We start from the raw sequence: 25,063 nt of genomic DNA, 5'->3' as shown, positions 1-25,063 counted from the left end.
CCGATCTGCACAAACAACAACTCTCACACCACACATTTCACACATATGTCACAAGATGCCACAACAAAAACAGAAAAACTACAATGACATGATGATGAGGGAAAGTCCATTGCTTCATCTGGATAGTTATTGTCACGGGTGAACTTTAACATGGCTACTTGTACCATTAATTTGTATCAACTGTGTCTTTCTTCCCAGCGTGGTTTATTTGAAGGATCATTAATGAATGGATGTTACAAAACCATATCAGTTGCTAATTTACCCTTATTTATTATTTTCCTGATGGATTCTTACTGCGTCAAACAACAGTGTACACTGTACAGTTTAAGCATGCACTAGCTCCCTCTTGTGGTTATTATAGCTTATTACACTACATGAGGTCACACTCTTTTGAAAAAAAAAAGAGGTTTCTTTCTGAGTCATTCTTACTTTGTTGGTCACGCTTCCACATTTTGCATTTGTGTAATGATTACAGAGCCAGACTGGGAGCCAGCTGGCTGTGGCAGGGCAGAGAGGGCCTTCAGAGGACCGAGTACGTAGCATGTCAGCCACAGACGGGGCAGGTGAGACGGACAGGACTCCAGCATGGGGACACGGGTCAGAAATAAACACAGGGAGACAGGGGCTGGAGGACTGGCAGACTGGTTTTATAATGCGCAGCCACATTCATTAGCTGGCAATGTCGCCCACTCTGGCTCCTGATGTACAGGTAGACTATACGTATTATTTTATAGATGATGTTTCAGCCCCATGAGTTTATTCAGATTTCTCTTTTTAAAATGACATATTTTTCATAAGGAGGCCGCAGGCCTGAAACCTCGTCAATAAGATAATATACAGTATAGTCCACAATACAGTATCTATACAGTATCTAGTCTATAATATCTTTCTTCCGGCATCTTGCGGACAGTTGTTGGTGTGAGTTCCTCTTTGTTTATAAAGCATCACAAAACAACAACAAAATGAGTTTACACTTTGGTTTAATTGAAAGGTACTGGTGCATTGTCCCAACACTGACAGTGTAAAACAGCTTTAAGGTAACAGAAGAATTAGAATATTTGGTTTTCCATTTAGCATTTTCAGTCATATCAAATAAAAAATGTTGTTTAAAACTATAATGTATAAAGCAATTAATTAAAATATTGCACACGAGCAAATGAAACACATTTTAAAAAATAACTGCCACGTACAAGACTTAAAGCAACAATAACACAAAAAGCACAATTTCTGAAAATGTAACATGTTATAACATATGCACCATATCTGCATAAAATCATTCATGATCATTTTAAATCAACCTGAGTATACAAAAGATAAAGGGTGAGCATCAACCTGATTTATAAAGGGAACTGGAGAGTGCTCAGCTCTCTATTCAGATTTTGCAGTTCCGTACTTTCCCAGCTATTTCCAAACGTATTACTTTCAATCTACTTTCTCAAATTTCCCAATTATTAGCGGAGGTTTACACATTGTTTTTGCAATATATTAATATATTAATTTTGTATATATATGGTGTAGTTAATAAAAAAAAAAAAATGCATAAAGCACTGTCCTGTGGTTTACAATGCGGCTAAAACACAGGAAATTACTGTATGCTTCCCTTCACATCAAAACTGTTAGCAGCGGTAGGTAATGTTTCTTTACTATGAACTCTATTACTTCAAGTTGATATAACGTTCATGAAAACTATGTAAGCATCACTTTTACCACTCAAAGTATAAGAGCTTTATAGTCACCACTTGGAGTGTTACAAGATCTTTACTGGCATCGCTCAAAATATTTCCTCATTTTCCTGTAATTTCTCATGAAATTAAATTCCTGTTTGATGTAACAGGATATGTTGAAATAGTTTCTCATTTGGCCATTGCCGATGGATGCCAGACTGCAGCTCCATCATTATGAAGCTTTGTCTGCAAATGGAACAACCCTCCTGCCAGCCACATACACTTCGCAAATGTTGCGATCGTCACCTGTTAGTGTTCAAAAACACCATCAGTCAGGTTTACAGTAGCATGTATACAAGGACATAGCTGTAATAAGTGGTGAAGGAGGAGCACAAAGAGCAGAGAAGTGTACTTAATCAGCAGTGACTCAAGTGTTAGATCTGTGCACTAGCTGACTTGAGGTCGGCAAACCAGCTTCCTGTGTGTTGACATCGTTGTCAACAAGCACCTGAAGAGGAGTACATGTGAGCTCACTGAAAATCCTTCTTTGTGCAGCCACTGCATGTAGGCTGGCATTTGTGATTTGCACCCCCATGGTTAATGTTGCTAGCCTGGAGACCAGACTCTTTTCTTCGCAGAGAGTCTGGCCTAAATCCATTGGCAAACGTTTATTTCCTGGTTTGTGGATGCTTGTCTGAAGTTTGAATTCATTGGAGTTCAATCACTAACGTTTGGTAATGACGTACGATAACCACGGGGGACACAACAATAACGATAGGCTTGAAACTTAAACATAATCGCTCTTGGGAACGCCCTCTGTTCGCTGATTGGCCGGAGATGCACTTGCCGGAGTAAACAGAGCTGGATCAAGCTATACCACACAGAGTATGAAAAGAAATGAAATTGAGCGGAAGTACGTAGTCAGGAGGAGCCAGGCTAATCTCAGCTAAAATCTCTGAAGCTGAGCAGAATGGCACACAGCGGAGTTCCTTCCAGCCGCCCACAGACATTGGACGTAACTTCCGGGAAAATGCACACTGCCCAGCGTGTGTACTTATGTTTCAGACACAGCCTAAAGCACTCATCTTCAGGTGCTTGTTGATAGCCATGTCAACTAACAGGGAACTGATTTGCCGACTTCAAGTAATCTAGTGTACAGAGACTATTGGGCAAGCGGGAAGTTCAGTAATGATACACTCACCTAAATTCAGGAACTTCTCCAGAAGGACCTTTTGAAATCACAAACATTGCAAACATTACTCACAAACGAAGCACTGATTTCTCGTTAAATGTTGAAAGCTGAAATAGGCAGTGACCTCCGTTTCAAAACTCTAGGCCGACAGGATGTGAAGCCTCTACATGCTGCTTTCCTTTCCATTAGCGGGTAAAATGGAGATTTGGGGATTTGGTGGTATAAGATGGCCTTAAAATCAGAGGTGGAGCCGCGGGGTGGCCAGTAGTGGCCGTGGTCACTCACTAACTGGCATCTCTTGAAAGGTGATCAGATCAAACGCAAGTAGGGTAATATGGGGGCAATTTTAATGTTGCAACATGGGGGCAGTTTTATTTGTAATTGCTCAGAAAATGATACTCACAGACACCTGGTCTGGTTCCGGTCGAAAAGTCAACTGACATTGAACTAGAAAGTGAAATTGGAGTCCAAGGTATTAGCCAGATCTTACCTTAGTGGGCTCTGGGCCACAGATATCCATTGGCCCGTCAGGCACACATACATTCACCACCAGGGCATCAAAGTCCTTCCCCACCTCAAAGTTCCCCGTCTCAGAGTCCAGAGACAGGGCTGGACACAAAGAGAAAAGGTCAGACTGTCAGGTCCTTCAAATCAATTGGAAAATCTATGTGGTTTGCAAACAGAGTAGCTTGTTGCAGTTTAGGCCATCATTTCATTCTAGGCTAAGTGCAAATCACCTAACATAGACACCTCATTTACAGCACGCCGTGGTCAAACTCAACATGGTTGAACTTCAACCGTGGCATTGCTGTCAGTTTAGGCCATCATTTCATTTCAAAACACCTACTGTATGATTTACAGCATGTCGTGGTCAAATTTAACATTGAACTTCAACCGTGGCAGCAAAATGGCAAAATGCGCTTTGCTTGGGGCAGCAGCAGGCCAGTTGAAAATAATGGGCTTCATAGTGCTGCCGATTGCGCGTACAATGTGAACCTGGCTTAGGATGTTTTAGGGTTGAGCATGCGGACAACTTTTCATCTCAAACAGATCTGCAAGCATTGCACGTGACCCTTATGCTCTTAACATAACTTTTCCATATGGGCAAGATCGCTACAAATACAGTATCTACAGTATCCAAAATCAGTACAGTCAACTGATTTCTAGACATGCAGCCCAGTCATGAGGGCAATACCAAATTCACACTGACCGGAGCATCTGAACATTTCTCTTCTCAATAACAATTGCAGAATAAACAAACGTTACTCCACTGTGCTGTTTCATTTCCACAAGTCATCCGTTTCTTCATCAGGATGACTACAGAGAAAAACACTTTCCGCTCAGCGGCCTCACCTTGGCTTCCTCCTAGCGTGGCCAGCCTGAAGACCTCCTCGAAGGTCAAGGTCTGGTGGTTGGGATCTTGGATTTTGAGGGCCTTGGAGGTCATCAGCGCTCGCCGCATAGCATCAAGAATGGAGGGTGAGTAGCCCCCGCCCACATCTGCACAGATTGTAAATCGCACATGCAGTGCTGCTTACTGAAACATAAGCACTGTGGTGTACAAATGGTGATGCTGAAATAGCTCCTCCCAATTTTAAATGTTTGGCAGTGTGCTTGGTTTTGACTATGTGGCTTTCCTTGAACGCGAGGGCAGGCAGGAGTCGTGTTGAAAATACGAGTATTTTTAATTTCCATAGATGTTGAACACTGGCTAATCAAGTAAGTTTTCAACCAAGACTGCACATGGTAGAACAAAGGTAACATATTAGTTTATACACAACTCGAGTAGTGCTACAACAATCTGTTATGATCTCATTTCATTTAGATGCATCCATGTATTCATAATAATCATAAAAACACAAATCCATTGCCAAAATAGAGAACTTGAAATTGTACCCTTTAAAAAATCTCACTCTTACCTGTGCCCAGTCCGACTTTTACTTGATGGTTAAGAGCATTGCGGACATCCAGCATGCCACTGCAGAGGCTATGAGACAGAAAGACAAAGACAAAGAAAGAAAACAAAAAGGCTTAAACTCAAGACATATTCAATGTTATTCTGATCACTAAAGCCAAAGCGATGGAGCACCATGGCAAAAGAGAGAGAAGCACTTGTGAAAGAGGACGCTCACGAGATGTTGCTGTTGGGACAGTGGGAGATGGAGGCTCCAGCCTTATGGAAATCATCAAGCTCTCGATTGGTCAGGTAGCAGCCATGAGCCATCACAGTCTTTAAAACAAACAAACATCAGTGGTGAACTGTACTGGCAAGGCATGATACAGGGTTTGAGCATCACTAAATACTGATGCACCATGCATTCTCTCACAATAACAAAAGTAACAGATACTCAACTATACATCAACACACACTCAATGATCTACCCTTTTAAAAGCAACTTTATGGAGTTTTGGACTGAACATGGTAAGCTACCTAAAACACACAAAACTAAACAGTGCATGGCCTGGACGGCTAGTGGGAACAACAGGTGTGTGATCATCTGTCTTTCACATGGGGAAAAGTGTCACTTTACAGAATGAATGATGAAATAATTTCCTCGTTTCATTAAATGTCACCATTCCGAGGAAACTACAACTACAACTAGATGTTCCGCTTTACTGATTACTTAAGTCACCAACTGAGCTCTCACAGCCTTGCAGTCCTTGCACAACCTTTTGAATCTTCTTCTATACTTATTCTTCTTCTTCTTCAACAACAACAACAACAACAACAACAACAACAATCACATCAGCTTTTCCCCATCGGCTGAGGATCAGTTAATAAACCATTGGCTAAAGTGTTGAAAATTCAGCTATGATTTCACTTCATCACAAAATGGTCAACACTGAGATGTTCTGGTCTAGAGAAGTGTATAAATGATCAACCTGTCCTAAAGCAAACACGTAGAGTAAACCTGCGGCTGGAGTAACTCACATATGCCACACAACCTAGAACAGCAAACCTAGCAGTAGTTACAGCAGCCTTCAAACCTTGGACTTAATGCACAAGGGTCTTGTTAAACTAGCAGAAATGTTGTAATGGCTAAAATTCAATTTTACTTAGGTCTGAGTTGTGCTCTATCTATAGGATAAAACAACCATGCTTTGCCCACTAGGTTGAACAATTACGCCCACGTTGTATTGGCTTCAATAGAATATGATCCACTAGAGCCACACACACACACCCTGTAATCACTAAGCTCAATTTACAGTCACACTGAGGCTCTGATCTTATCTACACAGAAATGTCAATGTGTAAACAGTGTGCAACAATGTAAACAGAAACTCTGTGCCTGGCTATATTCTGTGAAATACAGTGGGTATAGTAAGTATTCACACCCATGCTAAAGTTGACTAAAAAGAGGAATATAAAATCATCTTTTGAGAATTGATAGTAATGCCTTAATTCAAAAAATGAGTAAAAATCAAACCGCTAAGGACACAAATTTTCTTTGTGATTGAAGAATGTATCGGAAATAGATAAATGTTCTTCCTTAAATACAGGTTGCATAAGTATTCAACCCCTAAGTTAAATTCCCATAGGAGCAGGAGGAGTTTTTAAATGTTTTTATTTTTAAAGGCCAGCTATTTCATGGATCCAGGATAATATGCATCCTGATAAAGTTCCCTTGGCCTTTGGAATTAAAATAGCCCCACATCATCACATACCCTTCACCATAGATAGAGATTGGCATGGTGCTTTTTCCAGTTAGCCTATTAGCCTGTTTGATTTGCATTGAGCTCAATGAGCATCAAACAGGCTAATTGGCTAACTGTAAAAAGCACCATGCCAATCTCTAGCTATGGTGAAGGGTATGTGATGATGTGGGGCTATTTTAATTCCAAAGGCCAAGGGAACTTTATCAGGATGCATAATATCCTGGATCCATGAAATAGCTGGCCTTTAAAAATAAAAACATATAAAAAATCCTCCTGCTCCTATGGGAATTTAACATAGGGGTTGAATACTTATGCAACCTGTAGCCTATTTAAGGAAGAACATTTATCTATTTACGATACATTCTTCAATCACAAAGAAAATTAGTGTCCTTAGCCGTTTGATTTTTACTCATTTTTTGAATTAAGGCATTACAATCAATTCTCAAAAGATGATTTTATATTCCTCTTTTTAGTCAACTTTAGCATGGGTGTGAATACTTACTATACCCACTGTAGATGTGCCCGCAAGGCTTGTCCTGTACTCTCCCTTATTTCAGGTGGAGGGTGAACTGTGTTGTAACGGTATCTTCTGTTATAATAACACAATACGGGGTAAGAACATCAACAAGCTAGCGGCATAATGCAGAGCAGTAGTTCTACTCCGCTCTTAAGCACGTAGCAGATTGGGAAGTGGATAACATGAACATGAAAGTAATACATTGCAAAGACAAACAAAAAAGGATGATTGCTTTTGACATAGTACAATGAAGAAAACTAGTGTTCTGAACACTGATTCTGTTCTATCTGAAAGTTATTTACTGTGTATACATTTTAACTGAAATTTGGATTACATCTGCTCTTAAATGGCGGAACTGTTTCACCACATAATAAACGTGCTGTTGTCATACATATGCCGAAAAACCTAATAACTATGAACAGTCCTCCCTCACCTTTCCCTCAACGTTCCCATAAATGCATTATGCTAAGTAAGGAAAGCTCAGTTTTCCATGTGCTCAAGTACAGCAGGCGAAACACGCTTTCATCCAGAGACTGCCATGTTTTAAAGTGCAAATAACATCAGAAAAGGGCAGTCATTTCTTTGTACACGAGGACCTAAAAGTCTTAAAGCTCTGACACACTGCAACAGCTAGGCCGTCAGAGTAACAAATGCTGTGGAAGAGTGGGCCACACCACCACTGCCCGAGCCGAGCCTACCTTGTCAGTGAGAAGGTTGTGCTCTCGGTAAACATCCGTGTAGGTCTCCAAATCCTTGAACAGATTCTGCACCACTTGACACTCCTCCTTGTTCTCGCTGATGTGGCTCTGTGGATAGCAACTTATTTCAGTAGATGCGCATAGATCTTCATGGTCCGTGTTACAATTGTAATCGCAATAGAAAGAGTAGCCTACAAGGCATTTGACAGTGTTGGTGCTGGTGTTGATGTCTTTTTCTTTTTTGATGATACAGGCTCAGACGCACTTGATTCTTCGTCTCTTGGGCTTGGAGTGGTGTGTGTGTGTGAGAGTGTGGGACTATCCGCTCCTCACCTGGATGTGGAGGTTGTTGTTCTTAGCGATGTCCCCCAACTCATGAAGAAGAGCAGAAGTGCAGGATATGGCAAAGCGAGGGGTCACAACAGGTCTAACATGGGGATACTGTCAAAAAAAAAAAAACAGTTATGTGTGTGCATTCATTCTAAGCCACTGAGAGAAAGAGCATCAGGTCTAATTTGTCAGTATGTGGTTTAATGTTCCGCATTTCTCATTCGTGGGTCACTTTGATACAAAAAAGTGAGCTCTTACGTCATGACCCAAGATATCTGTCCCAACCATGGACAATGTAGAGCACCATCACTTCCTGTTTGTTTTGTGTCATATTCCATAGGCGTCAGTGAACAGGGTAGCCTCACTGATCTATAAAGAATATTACATTATTCTTTATAGATCAGTGGGTAGCCTGAACTAACTTTGACACTGTTACTGTATGATAACAGTCTGTAAGCCAGGGCGACCACTCGGTCATCAGTATTAGGGCATGAACCCCATGATCATAACCTTTGACATGAGGATTTATGTAAGGGATAACATCAACCAAGGTGTCCTGATATGCAGAAATAATGGAGGAGACAGAGGCAAAAACCTTCCTGATGCGAAACAGTGGAGTTTCACCACCCACTTAATTAATTCTATATCGAGGCACCTTATAGGATGTTACTGTGTTTGTCCCCCATGTTGTCAGTCATGTATGAAGGCAAAAGGCATTTATAGCACAACAACTAGATCTACTTCATAGGAGCCCAAAGTATAGAATGTATAGCCCTCTGCCAGCCAATCAGAAGCTAGTAGCCTATTTCTTGAAGTCTATTTTAAAAGTTGGTATACCATGATTATTGTGGGGGTATTTTTGTATTTTCTAATTACTAATTACTTATTTTTTACTTGTATTTTTTGCATTTTGCACATCAGTATTTTGTATTTTATTTTGTTGCATTTTATAAGCCAGTATTTGTAATTTGTAACAAAATAGTTTTTGATGTATTTGTGCCCATCTCTGGTACTCATTCTGCTTGCCGTATTGGCTGCCTTTGACACAATTAATGACTGTATCCTTCTCTCTCTACTCTCAAGCATGAGAATCTCTGGCTCTGCTCTCTCCTGGTTTGAATCCCTCACATTATATCACGGCTTAGACAGCTGTCCGCACCTTGCTATCTAAAATCAGGACTTAACTGACTCAAGATGCTACCCAACTCTTGGTACAGGCAATAGTCATCTCACATTTTGACTGTAATATCCCCCTGACAGGTGTCCCAACCTGCACAGTGAAACCTATATTCTGGAGTGCATTGTGATCTGTGTGCCCCTCTCTCCTGTATACAGCCAAATCAAACTTTGCATCTTGATAGTATTTTGTACAGATTAGTACAACTCAAACATACACTTATCTATTCATTTCAATGCAGATTCAATGCAGATTTTGATCTTAGACTTTACCTTCTTTTCCATGAGCTCTTGGATGAAACTGAAAAAAAAAACAGTGATTACCATATAGCATACAATTCACTTTAGTAATTATTACCTTCACCAAGGAATATTTCCCAACAGATTCTGTAGATTATTGCAGAGACATTATAACATGTATGGTGTTCTTGCCAGTATTTAAGTACCTCTTGATATATGCATGAGGACTACAAAGAGTCAATTCATTTGTCAAAATAAAAGTGAAGGTAAGTTTAGGTTCAGACTGAATTATAGCGTAGTGAAAAGCTACGCATATCAGCGTTCGACGAGTCAGATCTACACAAAATGTATGGGTTTGTCTTTTGGCCTATGGCGCACATTTCTAGCAAATTAAAAACAAAGTTGGGGGCACTGTGGGGCAACAGATTACAGCGCTCATACCACATACGGGTCCGAGTGCCCACGGAGACCCGGTTCAAATCCGATCTGCGGTCATTTTCCGATCCCACCCCATCTCTCTCTCCCAATTGCTTCCTGTCTCACCCTTCACTGTCCAATATGAATAAAGGCATAAAAGACCCCAAAGATATACTCAAAAAAGTAAAATGTACTCATGAACATTTGGCCAAATGTTGTTTCATAATCCTACTAACGAACAACAAAATAACCAACCGACAAATAGACAGGAGCGAATCATAATAAAACGATTAAACTACATTTGGCTGACGCTTTTTTTTCTTTCTTTTTTTAACCAAAGCGACTTAAAACATGGTGAAATGGATTACATTTTCATGGCCAGGACTACATCAGCATATGAATATGTAATTGCATTGAATACACATTTCTTATTCAATTTTGAACATCATGTAGGCTAAGCCACCACTTATTCATTTAGGCGACCTGCGAGTTGAATCAGTAACCATGGACGGAGTATGGGCCCAGACATGAAAAGGGCCCCCCTGCCAACCTCAGAAAGTTGGTACCTCAGCAACGCTAAAGGGGGTCAGGGAGCTCATCTTCAAATGTCTTCTTCAGTGACACCTCACACTATTTTGAGATGTCACAAACTAAGCCATTTTAGGCTTACGATGCTCACGGGGAACTGGCCCCAGACTGTCAAATCAAATTACTATAGCAACGTAAAGAAGACGGACAGTTTTAGCTGCATGTGATGACTTTAACTGTAACATTCACAACCACAAATGTCTTTCAGTAACATTTTAAAATAAACGTTGGTAGTTCTCTCTGAATGAATTACCGTTTGGTCTCCTTACTGGAGTCCTCTGTTGTCTCCTTGTAATGTGCAACGGCATCGTTACAGTCCATACACACCTTGCCAACCAGTGCCCTCTGCCCAAGTTTATCTTGAAACACACACACACACACACACACACACACACACACACAGAGCGAGAGAGAGAGAGAGAGAGAGAGAGAGAGTCAGTAATAATAATCAAGTTGCTAACTCTTATTCAAGTCATCAGTCAATTTTTAGTGTGCTAAAAACATCTCCACACACTAAATAGCCCGGCCCATGCCTTTGTTCGGTCACTGAGAACTTTAAGCCCTGGTGAACGCATGTGCCATGCCATGTAGACTAGAGCATGAAATATGTCAACGAGACTCACACAACAAACACACCCTGGCCAAGAAAAGTACAGTACACGTGAGGATGGCCCGGAATAAGACTGGCATGAAAGTTGAGAACATTTTTACCGGATTACTAATTAAAGCTCTAGTGTCAGGACTGGTGCAGACCAACACATTTGATCTAAGCACAAGTGTGCTGTGCTGTGTGTGTGTGTGTGTGTGTGTGTTAGAGAGAATGAATTTCTCTGTACATGACAGCTCACAAGTGTTTGGGTCCTTTGTGGACTCCCTGACTCACCTGCAATTTCCCCAAGCAGCAGAGATGCATCTGTGTGTATGGTGGCAAAGTAGCAGGCTGTTGTGGTACCATTTCTGAGAGTTCTTCTCTAGGAACCAAATACACAAAACAAATGTAGATAGCAATAACCAAAAGAACTGTACGTAAGCAACAAAAAAGGCTAGAGCAAAGAGCAACTATGTAACCTTTAAGGCCAGTTCATTTGGGAGTACATTTATGAGGGTCGAAGTTCATATTGCATCATCATCCATCATAACACTGCTCAAAGAATGAGTCAGGACTACTGATATATTGACAACTAGATTATGCACAAATGCCAGTCAATGTTCAGGTTTGACACACAAAAAACATGCTACACTTTATACTAAACGCTCAGTCTAACAGGGACAACACAGTTACTGCCGTCACCCCCTACCGTAACTTACCACAACTTTGTTGTAGACTTTGTCTGCGAACTTCAGGTCTTTAAACTGGGACTCCACAGGGAATGTGTACGTATTGAGCCACTGCAGAAGTGGCAGGTCCAGAGCGGTGCCTGAGTAGCTGTACTGTGATGCATGGATGTGGGAATCCACCAGTCCTGGCATGATGAACTCACTATCAAAATAAATGGCCCCAACAAATCAATATCAAGGCAGTGATATTACAAGAAATAAATAAGAGATCGAACAAGACATCTTCTCACTACCACTTGCACTTATTACACTCATTGATGCACTTATTGTGGTTTTTAATTTGTTGTGAGAAGTGCCCTAAAAAGTTTAAATGTTTTTACCATGTTGTAGTTCGCTTTGGTTAAAAAGCGTCAGCCAAATGTAATGTAATGTAGCCTATGCACCAGAAAAGATGTTAAAAAACAGCTTGACTCACTGTGGCTCCAGTTGTCTGACATCTGAGAGTAGAAATTCCCATTTGGCTGAAAGGCTTTTCACATCTCTACCCTTTTCAATGAATGCAATCTGATACAAGGGGAAAACAATGCGTAGTATTAAGTCGCACACAGGAGAAAACGAAACGAAAACTTACTTGTACACTAGATTTGAGTCATCTGTAGGTATTGTTTCAGTATAGTCAACAGGTGGGTTTGCTTCAGATGTGCCAGAATAATGATTTATTACCTCACAAAATGTTGTTTAGATATACAATATCGTTAAAGCCTTATGGATATTCGATGTGCCATTGTTTCAAACATATTTTCCTCTAAATTGTTGGTTTTAGAAAAATTGCAAACCTTTCCCTTCTTGTCCACTCCTAAAACAGTATCATCCAGTATTTCAAGAGGAGCTTCGAGGGTTGAGTGCACAAATGCTCCTCTAAAGACGTGCGCAACGCCCACGGTGGTGTCCTTAGTTTGCTCCATAACTGTGTGAAACTCTTCTATGCGCAGTGAGTTGCCGACTTTATACCTGACGGTCTTATGACTTCCGAGGGGCGGTGTAGATTACGCAATTATTACCGCGCATAAACACAGACGGCACCTGCTCATTCTAAGGGGATTTTAGTAGTGGTAGTGTGTCCCAGGAGAGAATTGCCGAGCTTCACGTCAGCGTTCGTCATGGAGACGCATGTCGCCGACAACTGGCGCTAACAGGGAGGGATATTCCGCCGAGAAAGCCTACTTGATGCTGAGTGAGCTGTGCTTCTGGAGCTGCTTGTGATGTTCCCTGTGCTATCTGCCAGTTCAGAACTATATCATATATTTCGAAGTTGTTTTATTTGAGTAGAATAAGCTACACGTTTTTTCTTTATTAATTGTTTTAGCATCAAAATATTTCCTGTGTTGTAAGGGAAAGAAAGTATCCTACATAATTATGAGCCCTGGAGGCTTCATTGCAAGAATTGTTTTTTTGTATATCGTGAGACTGTACTGTAGACCTACCGAAGTGTATAGCCCCCTCCCCTCTTTCCTTATTTTCTTATCAGACAGTTGCCAACCCTAGTCATGAGAAAGATGCAATAGTACGTCCATTGTGTAGCCTTGGTGCCCATGGCAAACGCCGGGACATCTACGATTGATGATAAACTTTTGGTTTTAGTGTCGTCTGGGACAAGCAACATAGCATAGGCTACATGTCACAAGAACACTTGGATGTATCAAGGAAAGGAATACAAGGGCGGTTGTGGCATTGTTAGTTTTTTGATTTGCACAACCTCCTCACCCCTAAGAGGCCTTTATAGTTTAACTAGAAAATAATACACACTTAAACGATCAATTTACTTTCAGACATTCTTTGTAAAGTGACAAATAACTGTAATTGACAGACTAAAGCAAGACCTAAGGCCATAGTGGAAGAGAAAACTCTTATCAGTAACAAGCTGTATGGGGTGGAGGGGATCCCACCCCTCTTCATGTGAAATACAGTAGGCTAAACCATTTTTTTTCTAAGTGACTCACTTTCATTTCCCACAACTAGGGCAGGAGAAATCAACCAAGATGTCCTCACTCTGACAAAGCACAGAAAATGATGTCCTGGCAGAGAGGGTGGTTCAACACTCAAAAATAAAATAAAAAAATACTACAAATTACTCAACATAGCACGTATAAGCATAAGCATGAATGCTCCTGGAAAAGTGCAAGTTCATAACGTAAAGTGAATGCAAAGACAACAACCGAAAAAAAACACACCAATTTTTGGGCACCAAAAAAATATCGTTTTTGGCCACCTAAAACACAGTGTGTGTGTGTGTGTGTGTGTGTGTGTGTGTGTGTGGAAGCAAGGCCAAAACGCTATAAAACCGTTTTCCCAAAAAGTGCTGTTGTGTGGACATGGCCTAAGTCTGTGTACTATTTGTGTTTTTACTGTAAGTGGCAATGCATCATGGGGAAATTAGGTTTTGTTTTGCAGGCACCTGAAAGAGGATATTTATCCAAGTTTTGTAACTTCTAATTTTAATATTTTCAATATTCTGTCCTGTGAAATTACAGGAAATCCATAAAATTACAGTAAATTCCAAGCTACTGAGTTGCCGTGAATTTAACATTTTGCTGTAGTATTTACAGTATTACATCCTGTGAAATTACAGAAAATATCTGCCAAGTTCCAGTAAATGTACATGATTGTAATGTAACTAACCACAGTAGGGATGTTGTATTAGGTAAAGTACTTTGATGGTTATTTTACAGTAACAGACCCGTATACTGTTTACAATACATTTACAACAACGATTATTAGCCACGAACTTCCTGTAAAATTACAAGAAATTTCGAACAGTGTGAATGATTCCAACAGAAACATGTGTTTCCTCCATTCATTTTGCTTTGGTAATCCCACTTCCTCTCAGGATCACAAGAAAGGGTATTCCCGGCTGGGCACTCAGCCTGAAATAGTGGAATGAGCTCATTGCTTACGTCTGGAGACCACTATAATATGCTTAGCTGAGCTTAGGCAACAGTTGACTAATGGAGAGAAAAATGATAGAAGTCAAACAAACATCAGTTGTTAAGAAGGAAACCTTAAGAAACCTTGAGATCTGGTCCTCACATGCACACATGGAAAGTTTGGTCGATTTAAGAGGTATACTGCACATCACTCTGCACGTTACTTCTTGTGACAATCCTCTTGCTGAATGCATCACAGATCAAGAAGCACACATGCACTGTAGTCAGCAGGGTTAAAAGGTGAACACAACTTAGAAAAAATGCAATATGAGCAAAATGACGCACACACATTTGGAAACTTTTGAGAAGTAGGTAGTTCCTATGAAGGTTGCTTTGGTATCTTCTTGGCTTTTTATTTTTTTCTAAGTACACATTATTGCCAAAAGTATCTGGTCACCTGCCTCGACTCACATATGAACTTAAGTGACACCCCATTCTTACTCTGTAGGGTTTAATGATGTTGGTCCACCCTTTGCAGCTATAAGCTTCAACTCTTCTGGAAGACTTTCAACAAGGTTTAGGAGTGTTTTATGGAATTCTTTTGACCATTCTTTCAGAGGCGCATTTGTGAGGTCGCACACTGATGTTGGACGAGGAGACTGTCCCTGAGACTGTGCAGACTATGCAAACTCCATCCAACTCTATCCATGTCTTTGTGGACATACTTTGTGCACTGGTGCAGTCATGTTGAAAGAGGAACGGGCCATTCCCAAACGGTTCCCAAAAAGTTGGGAGCATGGAATAGTCCAAAATCTTTTGTATTGGTTGATGCTGAATCATTCAGAGTTCCTTTCACTGGAACTAAGGGACAAAGCCGCTCAAGGATGGATGGCCCCTTCCTGTTCCAATATGACCAACATATACCAGAGCGCCCAACCCCTGTGTGATAAAATGTTAACAGTATTGCTTTCCCAGTATAGTATCAGTACTGATGCTATCCCAGTATCAATGTTTAAATGTATATCGTTTAAGACCTTGATAGTAGTAATATACATGCCAGTACTGAAACCAGACTAGAAGTGATCTAGACTGCAATTAGATATTAAAAAGGTAGTTAATTGTAGTTAATTGTAGTTTATCCAACTCCACTACTTCAACCATCAAAACATTTTGTGTTATTTCAAGTGTTGTTGTTTTTTCCCCCTCTTTAAATGAATGTATTATGAAGTGATTCCCCGAGCAGGGAAAACCCAATAATAATTTAAAAAAAAAAGGTAGTTAATTAATTAAAAACGAATAGATTGTATCTATTTTACTAATAAGATATTATGCAAATCCATTGCATTTGGCAGTTGAATTGAAGCTCAAGTGCCATTTGTGAAGGGGGGTTGGTAGTTTCTCAACAGTGGATAATAGGACATGATCATTATTTATGTTTTTTTCCCTGATGATTCTGAATTGTATGCGGAGTAGCCTATTATCTTTGTAAATACTATATTTTTGAGATATTTGGTGTTACACTGTGGGACTATGCTTCCATGGTGATTTCTGTTTGCCAGTGACGGTCGGGTGACGGGGAGCAGTGAGGGGTTAGGTGCCTTGCTCAAGGGCACTTCAGCCGTGGTGGACTGCTCAGGGATCGAACCGGCAACCCACCGGTTACAAGCCCGAAGCCCTAACCAGTACACCACGGCTGCCCCTATACATAAATGATCAGACAAAGACAAGTCCTTATGGTTATGGAAACGTTGAGGTCTTCTGTGATGACTAGGGTGTGGCCTTAGAAGGGTTCCTGCATCACTCTGTACAGTATGTTACTTCCGCCAATCCGCATGACTATGGTGCTGCAAGCCAGTCCGCATGACTATGGTGCTGAATGCATCACAGGACATGTGCAATGTAGTCAGCAGGGGTAAAAAGAGGAGACATGCAATATTGCAATATGTGCAAAATGACTCATCCCCATTTGGAAACGTTAGAGAAGTAGGTAGTCCCTATACATACGAAGGTTTTCTTTGTTGATTTGTTTTCTGAGGATATGGTATCTTAGCAGTGTAATTATACCTTATATATCTATATATCTATATCTGTTGCTTGGAGATCAAGCAGAAAACTACTTTATAAAGCAACAGCTCTATTGGGAAATACAGTATGATAATCAGGCATAAAGGTGAGAAGGGTGCGCAATGAGGGAAATGGCTGTTTCATATAGCGAAACAAGCGTGAACCTTCAATAAAAACCTTCTTTGGTAAGTATGCAGCACATACAAACTTCGCCAAAGTAGATAGCTGATCCTTTTCACTTTTTTGTGGGAGCATCTGTAGAGCACTGAGGACACAATCATCTGCTTTCAAGTAGATGTTGAACCATGTGGTCTTTTCTATTCCAGAAAAGCACCTGGTGTTTCGCTGCTGCTGTGAATGCATGAAATGCTGGTAAAGACTTTGCATGATCTACACCTAGAGCTGTCCAAATTGGTCCCACTTGCAGAATCCCAGATGTAATCGAAATACAAGTATCTTTCAACCAAGTCTTCTAGTAGTTTGCTTTGACCAATAATAGAACATCAGAGTCAGGAGAGAAGAACATCAGCATGGTATCAGGGGGGTTGCGATGTGATGCCAAAACTGCATGATGAATCAAGGCATCTGCTTCTTTATGGTTGTTTGTTTCAAAGTGCATTTGGATGTTGCTATTTGAGTGTCCTGCAGCAGAGGATATGATGAGCTTGGGGGAGTTGTACAGTATCTGATTCTGTCAAATGCAAAGAAAAGCTTGCTAAGTCCTTCTGCAGCTTGAAGGTGGAGAGCAAGGTCAGATTCTATCCAGGCATCATCTATACCTGAATTTTTACTAGAAATCCCAAGAGCTCTCAGAGCAGCCATTGTGGTGTGCAATTCCCCAAGCTTTGGAATAACAGAGTTTTTTCAGATCAGGTCTGGAATCCAACAGTTGAACAGCCTTCTTGTTGAGGGCCATGTCAAAAGAGATAACAGTTGGATGTTCTTAACCAACTGCCAGGCGACGTAGTTGGTTTGCCTGCATAATCAGTCAGGAGGGTTAACCACTCATGTGCCACTTCGGGAAGTAGCGGTACAGCTATCCCAGCCTAAAGGCCTGAACACACCAACCCGACCGGCCGACCGTCGGCAGAAAAGCAGTCGGACTATCAATCGGGCTCTCGTCTCCCCTGGTCGGTCAAAAAAGTGCCACTGAACACACCGAAGCGACGCTGACGCCGATTGTATGTTCAACTACACAACCTAGATGACACAGCTGATGGGTTCCAGAGATACCATCTTTGTGCCGCGTGCGCGTGACGCAGATGCGGGACCATGCTATGGCCTTGAGTCTCACTCTGGTTGCAACTATAGCCATGCTGCTTGCTCGTGGGCGCGTCCTTCCGGCATACAGCAGCCGGCAAACTCTCATACTGGTGTTGTTGCGCCAAGGCCTACTTTTTTTTAAATGTAATATCGAATAATGTGTCATATTATCGAATTATTGAATTATTATATTATCGAAATTGCTAAAAAATGTATCGCAATCCCGATTCGAGACCGAATTATCGCCCAGCCCTAGTGTGTAGAGTTTAAGATGTGTGCAAACAGCTTTAAAAAAAGCCTTTATTTACAACAAAGCTGTGTTAGCTGCACTTCTGAAATGATTAATGCACCAGTTTGAGTTTAATTTCACTTCTAGTTAGTCCAGTAGCCTGAGTCGTAAAATGGGATTATTGGAAATGGGCATCAGTGGGATCCTTTCCAGACAGATTTGCAGCATGTTGTTCACCTAGGTTCACCCATGCTAGTATAACCAGGGGGTCAGGATTTGACTGATTAGCTTCGCCGATTAGCAAGGCACTTCCTCGTCGCCATTTTCCAGAAATACATCATGTCCGGTGCCATTTCTCCCGATTTCTCCTCATGCTGATTGGTGACTGTTCCACTCTCAGCTCATGCACGAGCTCTCCTTCTGTACCTTACGTCAATCAGTAACCTGGCACTTAATTGGCTAAGTAAAATGGCACCGGAAACAAGCACCTTGAAACGCCATGTTGAAGCCTGAAAAAATCGTTCAATTTTGGCACTTTTCACTAGCCTAGCATTCCCATTGAAATGAATGGGGGCGGGACTTGTTCACTTTCTCCAGTTCTTATAATACCTCCATGAGTATAACAGGGCATTTGCTCCCCAAATAGCATCTACCTTTAATTCAGTTGAGTAGATTTCACCTCACAAGCCCTGATTTCCATGAAACCTCTGATCAACTGCATTTCTATATATTTTTGTGGGGATTTGGAAGTGTTGAAGAAAAAGTTTTAATGTCATGAGAGCAGTTTTAATCATTTGGCCATCCACTCAACTAACAAAGGTAGTGTGGAGGCAAATACTCAAATGCAAATTACACAACAAATTGGTGAATTTTACAGAACACAGAAAATTTCATCAGCAACTTGTAGAGAATGAGCATGATCAGTTGTCATGTTATGTACACCTTACTTTCTCTGAAGTCATAAACCCTTGCGGCTTTTCAGTGGAAGAATCCCAGGCACAGGGCCTGACCTCTATGTACGAGTCCTGCGTAAACACTGTGGGCTTGTGATTTGTTCTCGCTCTGCACCTTTTTCCTCTAGTCTACACCGTCCTCTGAGAGCTCGCAATCACTGTCAAGGTCATCAAAGTCTTCAGCATCCTTGTCTCCTTTAGTCTTCTTATGGCCTCCTTCACTTGCTTGGTCAGTGACATCAGTCTCCTCTTGTGGTGTTGCTAACCTGTGGAGTTAACAAACCAAAATGTAATTTCACATTGAGCTTCTGACTGAGTTATGTCTTTACAGTACAGGTACATGTGGAAGTATGTGTTAGACCCCACTGAGTATTCCATTAATTCTAAAAGTACACAATTTTCTCACATGCTTATTAAAATGACAATCCAAATATGCAGACATTTGCATGGTTATTCAGGTTTTTCTCATTCATCTTCCCTAACAGGTGGAATGAGTTATCAATCTACCAGACCAGGATCATCTCTCAAAGATCCAACTCTCCTAAGACTTCTAGTGAATCCACACCCACACTTATTCTGCACTGCCTTCTCACCACTGTTTATCTTGATAACTTCCTCTGGTTGTCACTTAAACGGTCATTTATTTTGTACTGTATGTAAAGGGAATATTGTAAAGGTAGAATTGAAAAGGTAGTATTACTGGAGAAAAAAACCTCCTCTTCTTCCTAGCGAAGTCATATAGGCTATATATATAGCCAGAGTATTTCTTCTTCTGGATTTTGTTTTTTTCTTCAGTTAATTTGTGTCAACGATTCCCAGGACACTGAAAGACTGAGCTGCATAAATTAGGCGAGCATGTAGCCCCACAAGGACAACACGGAGCCACTGTTTTTCATGTTGATCCATCGCCCACCTGCCACACCGCGCCTCCCAAAAGGAGGGTAGGCCAGTTTTCTATGAATATCTCGAGAACTGTAAGTTCTAGGATGACCAATTTTTGGTCATATGTTGGTCTCAAGGGGCCATGTCAACCCCACCCCATATCCATTCATTTGAGGTATAGCGCTAGTTAAAAATGGAAAAGCAAAAAACAAGCTTTTGCAATCACTGACATATTCATTACACAAAAATGAAAGTGTAGGATCAATATGATACCCTCTGAACGTAAGTCAAGTTTTGTTGAATTGCATTCATGGGGGGCCATATCAGTTACACACACAGATGTAAACACACACGTACAAATGCATGCTCATGCACATGCACTCACACACATTTTGAGCACAACTGAATATTGAGGAGTACATTATGAATTACGGCATTGGTACAGACAGTCAACCAGTATGACTATTACACGTTACAGGAAGCAACTGAAGAAAACCAAGGTATTCTGTAGGATGTACAGTATTTGCAATATTTCACCATATATTACACATTAAATGCTTCAATTGCAAAGGCCAGGGTGTTTAAATCCTATATTAGCTGCATATCTACAAGTGTAAGCTAAGGTAAGAATGTTCAAATAAGTGGAGCTTTCCATCGTAAACAATGACCCTACATTTACTAATTTCACTATCTAATTTGTTATGGTTATGGCTATGGCTATGGCTACTTGGCAGATGCCTTTGTCTACAGCAATTAGTCTCAGATATAAATGCTATGCTAAATTAAAATGGAACATTTGACTGTTTTTTCCTTGACAGACAAAATTACTAACTAACAAAGCTTTACTCAGACTCTGACTATTGTGATGGTTGTTTCACCACCAGGTGGCGCACTGTGCTCACTTATTATCTGATGTCCTTCGAGTAGGGAGCTGCCAATCAATTCAGCCATCAATTGCAGAGGCTTTCCAGTACCATGCAAACAACATCAGCATTTCCCCATCTTCAAAACTATCTTCACATATAAGGGTATAGTTTTTACCCAAAGGTTTAAGCTTATTGTAAGTTTTATGTCCAGGCTTAAATGTTCAAGCTTTAAATTCCCGTCCAGAAAGAAAAAAACATTCTGAGCAAACCGGACTGATGATATGTATATTTAAAAAACATGTTGTTCATACTGTAGGTCCCTCCGTGTCAAACCAGACAGAAATCAGTAAAGTCACAAGCACACATTTTGCTAAAAGTCTATTTGTCTAAGTCTATGCAATTTTTGGGTACCAGCAGACACTTTTGTCCAAAGCGACGCTAGGAGGTCAAATTCAAGACTTTTTTTTCCTGGTTCCTAAGGTTCCTAAGGTTCCTCATTGGTGGAATGAGTTGCCTAGTGTTCTACGTTCCTGCGACAGCTTTGGATCTTTCAACAAGGGTCTAACACTTATCTGTTCTTACTTCTTACACTTAATTCATTGTCAAAGTTATTGTATGCATGTTTGTTATTTGCTCATTGTCAAGTTTGATCTTTGATATTGTACTAATGTTATTGTTATTATCACTATTTAGCTTAATGGTGGCTTACCATCTTATGTTTACTATTCATTTTAAGTATTGTAAGGTTCTTATTCTGTAAATTGCTTTAGACAAACGCGTCTGCCAAATTCTGTAATCATAACCATAACCATAACAATGACCTCAATAAACCCAACATTAACATTATAAATTGTATGTTGTATCTTGTATGTATAGCCAATATACATCCTATCAGTATGAAACATTGACGATATTATAAACATGTTGTATTTTGTACACACATGGTATCAATCCATATTTTGCTTACAAATATAATCCTATATTAATGCTGATAATATCTTATTTTAAGTCTACAAAGCAAATGGACATGAAGTTATTAATGAGGTAGGGGGCGATTGCATTTTTTGGTCAATTTCATAGGACTGAAATGGTATGTGAGGTAGCAAATAGGAGCATGGAAATCTTTGTGGAAATAGCTCAATGTATTTAGTTTACAATGTCCAAATGTTGTACATTCATTAATATAAACAGCTCATTACATTGTTAAAATCGCATGCATAACACCTACGTATTTATCTATGGTACAACATTGAAACTTTGTATGTTATTAGCTGTTATTCATTGCATCTAGCACACATTTATGCCTGAAATAACAGTGGACCTAACTATGGTACAGTATACCCGGATGTCTCAATGGACAATATCAAGGTAAGATGTTTATCATCATTAAGTTGTGTTTGGTTTAAGTGGCAACATGGGCAGCATGCTAACATTTGTGTTTGCATGGCATAAGTTAGTGTTGAGGTATTTCCTTGGTAGGCTCCTAACATTAGATTTACATAACATGTACAATTAACATGATATCAGAGACGGTTGATAAACAGAGACTAATCATAACATGGCCATTTCCTGGTAAACTTTCATAGTGTGGTTATCTATAGCCGATAGAGGCCACGAAGTGATGAGTTGATTAATCACTGAAATGATTTTGAATCATTTTAAGGTACAAAAAAACTCTTTAGTGTTGCTTTAAGAACCACTAAATAGTCCTTATAAGTCAGTATTATGAACACACCTATTAGAAGACTAGAATTAAGTAGAATTTCGCTCAATTGGCAAGCCTGACATACTTTATCTTTAAGTATCTTTGATGATACACATGCACTGTACTTTAAAGCTACCGGTCACTAGTATAGAGATCGCTAAGACATGTGACCAAAGTTATAAAAACACAAAGAATTATGGGTAGGTTTGGCTCGCCTGATGCCAGCCCATGTAAACCTATGTGCTCTGGGTCTATGATCTGGCATGATAATAATGAAAATAAGCGTGAAAAAAATGTGTGAAAACAGAACATAATCTCGCGCTTCCTTAGTGCTGCTATCCAAGCCATTCCTCGCCTTTTTGTCACCTCTGAAACATGACGTATACTATTATTTTTCCACGCTGGAAAACTATAAAAGATAAGCTTCATGTTACTCTATTGAATTTTATAACACAGCAGGTAAACGGCATTTCGACAACTGCACTTCGTTGTTCCCGCACGTCAGTAAAACAACTTAATTTTGGGCCACCTATTCCCAAAATGCGTTCTCAATCTCTATTGGTAACTAGAGCTTTAAGCCATATAGCCTACTATATTGCTGGCCCCTTCATTTTCTAATGTTGCTGCTCATCATTGTCATGGCTATATAAGAGCTTGCTCTGACATCCAACCCTCCAAGAGGGCAGGTAAACAAGCTGGACTATACATTATAGATTAGAGTAAGCACAAAAACGAATGAGGTCACCAACTTCTGACCTGCATGTCCTCAAAGCTGGCCTTGGCCTTGTACTGGCTCGCTATTACTATCCAGCGATCCAAATAATAAAGTGTTTGACAAGACATTTACAGCAAGAGAGAGAGAGGGGCAGAGAGAGAGAGGGTCAGAGACAGAATAAAGACACTTACGGAATTACGATCTCTTCCTTCTTTCCACACTTGGCACACAGTTCCAACTTCAGAGCACAGGGCTTACACATGATGTGGTAAGCATCCTTTACAGCCTTCTGCGAGCACTTCACACTAGCAGTAGAGAAGTAAGCACACAGGACATGAGGGGTGTAAGTGTGTGTGTGTGTGTGTGTGTGTGTGTGTGTGTGTGTGTGTGTGTGTGTGTGTGTGTGTGTGTGTGTGTGTGTGTGTGTGTGTGTGTGTGTGTGTGTGTGTGTGTGTGTGTGTGTGTGTGTGTGTGTGTGTGTGTGTGTGTGTGTGTGTGTGTGTGTGCGCGCGCGCGCGCGCGCGCGCGCGCGCGCGCGCGCGCGATTGAATGGATGAAAACATCACCACATTATGGTAGGCACTCACCACTTGCGCTGTTGTGTTAGAGGTTTGTATTTATTGTACTTCACTTTCCATTCCAAGACCCCTTTGCAGTGCTGACATAATCCATTATGGACCTTCTCATTTGCTTTCTGCACAGACAAGTGACCGTGTTATGGTTTAGAAGACATCACAATATCCAAGTGAAATCAAAGAATCAAAGTGAATAAAGAATCTACCTCATTAAGATAATAATAACGAACATTATGCACAAATGGGCTGAAACAGTTCCCTGAATATCAAAAGCTTTTCAGGTGACTTTGTGAATCCCTAAGTTTTCTTCATATCATCAGTAGACCTAGCTTTAACATTACAGCATTTCTGAAATAGGTCTTACCCTCCCTTAGCGCATTGGTTTTTTATAGCAACACATCTGAGGTTTGTACAAAACACCTAATTCTAGTATTCCTTGAACACCTAAACGCCACACATACCTTTACAGGGTCGAGTTGGCTACTGTCTGTTATCATGTTTGGCAAGCGGCTAGCAAGGCTAGTAAATTCTTATTTCGGATATAATTCGTGCAAGCCATGACTTAGTCAGTGATAGACTGAACAATAGTCTATGTCATTCCGACTGGCTGTCCTCGACGGAAAAAACGCAGATTTATTCTAAGGTTAGCACTAATGGTTTCATATTGCTAACAAAAGTTGTGTTGCTTCAGATGTACGTACCTTCTGTTGCAGGGTGGCACCGTATTTATCGTTTTTAAAGACAGTCGTGTTCTTGTGCTTCTGAGCACGTGTTCGAGATACATTGCCTTTCTGAGAACTCATTTTTATTTCGGAAATATAAAAGATGTCAGATAACACTCCCGAAAACGTGTAAACACATGGCTCCTACGTAAAACGCACTCATGTGCGACAACCGGAAAAGGGACCAACCAATTGTAGAAGCATGTTCAAGCATGCCAGAATTGCGTAGTGCTAACACTGCAGGAAGAAAAGGAGTAGGCCTACAACCAAACGGGGTGGCGAACGTTCTGAAAAGGAGCTCTAGATTTAGCATTCTCTTGACCCCATTCATTTAGGTGTTTTTTATATATCAAATAGGCCTTAATATTCCTTTTCACACGCCCATTGAAATTTCCAAGAGAAACCACA

At 40.5% G+C, this 25,063-nt stretch overlaps 2 protein-coding genes across 3 annotated transcripts; both read right to left on the bottom strand.

Annotated features, from left to right (window-relative positions):
- Positions 1 to 963: 963 nt before the first annotated feature.
- On the bottom strand, positions 964 to 12,774 carry gda (guanine deaminase). 2 transcript variants are annotated; one of them, XM_062542470.1, is made up of 15 exons: positions 12,594 to 12,774; positions 12,233 to 12,321; positions 11,788 to 11,959; positions 11,363 to 11,450; positions 10,733 to 10,838; positions 9,508 to 9,535; positions 8,062 to 8,169; positions 7,729 to 7,836; positions 4,989 to 5,086; positions 4,776 to 4,843; positions 4,210 to 4,356; positions 3,347 to 3,465; positions 2,866 to 2,893; positions 1,857 to 1,970; positions 964 to 1,533 (listed from the first exon to the last, which is right to left on the bottom strand). In XM_062542470.1, the coding sequence occupies exons 1-14, from the start codon at positions 12,720 to 12,722 to the stop codon at positions 1,897 to 1,899; spliced, it is 1,362 nt and encodes a 453-aa protein (XP_062398454.1). In that variant the 5' UTR covers positions 12,723 to 12,774; the 3' UTR covers positions 964 to 1,533; positions 1,857 to 1,896. The 2 variants fall into 2 exon arrangements, with proteins under 2 accessions (XP_062398454.1, XP_062398453.1); XM_062542469.1 differs by having other exon boundaries at positions 964 to 1,970; positions 12,594 to 12,771.
- A 6,213-nt stretch (positions 12,775 to 18,987) lies between these two features.
- Positions 18,988 to 24,831, bottom strand: c8h9orf85 (chromosome 8 C9orf85 homolog). The gene is made up of 4 exons (XM_062543936.1): positions 24,635 to 24,831; positions 23,946 to 24,052; positions 23,550 to 23,663; positions 18,988 to 19,456 (listed from the first exon to the last, which is right to left on the bottom strand). Exons 1-4 carry the CDS (start codon positions 24,734 to 24,736, stop codon positions 19,315 to 19,317), a joined length of 465 nt encoding a protein of 154 aa, XP_062399920.1. The 5' UTR covers positions 24,737 to 24,831; the 3' UTR covers positions 18,988 to 19,314.
- Between the last annotated feature and the right edge of the window lie 232 nt (positions 24,832 to 25,063).

Source organism: Sardina pilchardus, chromosome 8, assembly GCF_963854185.1.
Source record: "Sardina pilchardus chromosome 8, fSarPil1.1, whole genome shotgun sequence".
Classification (NCBI taxonomy): domain Eukaryota; kingdom Metazoa; phylum Chordata; class Actinopteri; order Clupeiformes; family Clupeidae; genus Sardina; species Sardina pilchardus.
Note: the sequence above shows the minus strand (reverse complement) of the source record. Positions and strands in the feature narration are given on the sequence as shown.

Excerpts from the sequence above, each read along its gene's own strand:
- gda (XM_062542470.1), bottom strand. The coding sequence starts at position 12,722 with ATGGAGCAAACTAAGGACACCACCGTGGGCGTTGCGCACGTCTTTAGA. Across the intron at positions 9,536-10,732 it reads TCCAGTAAGGAGACCAAACG|TTTCATCCAAGAGCTCATGG; the intron begins GTAATTCATTCA and ends TTTTTTTTTCAG. Across the intron at positions 3,466-4,209 it reads CACGCTAGGAGGAAGCCAAG|CCCTGTCTCTGGACTCTGAG; the intron begins GTGAGGCCGCTG and ends CTTTGTGTCCAG.
- c8h9orf85 (XM_062543936.1), bottom strand. The coding sequence starts at position 24,736 with ATGAGTTCTCAGAAAGGCAATGTATCTCGAACACGTGCTCAGAAGCAC. Across the intron at positions 24,053-24,634 it reads GTGCCACCCTGCAACAGAAG|AAAGCAAATGAGAAGGTCCA; the intron begins GTACGTACATCT and ends TTGTCTGTGCAG. Across the intron at positions 23,664-23,945 it reads CTAACACAACAGCGCAAGTG|TGTGAAGTGCTCGCAGAAGG; the intron begins GTGAGTGCCTAC and ends CTCTACTGCTAG.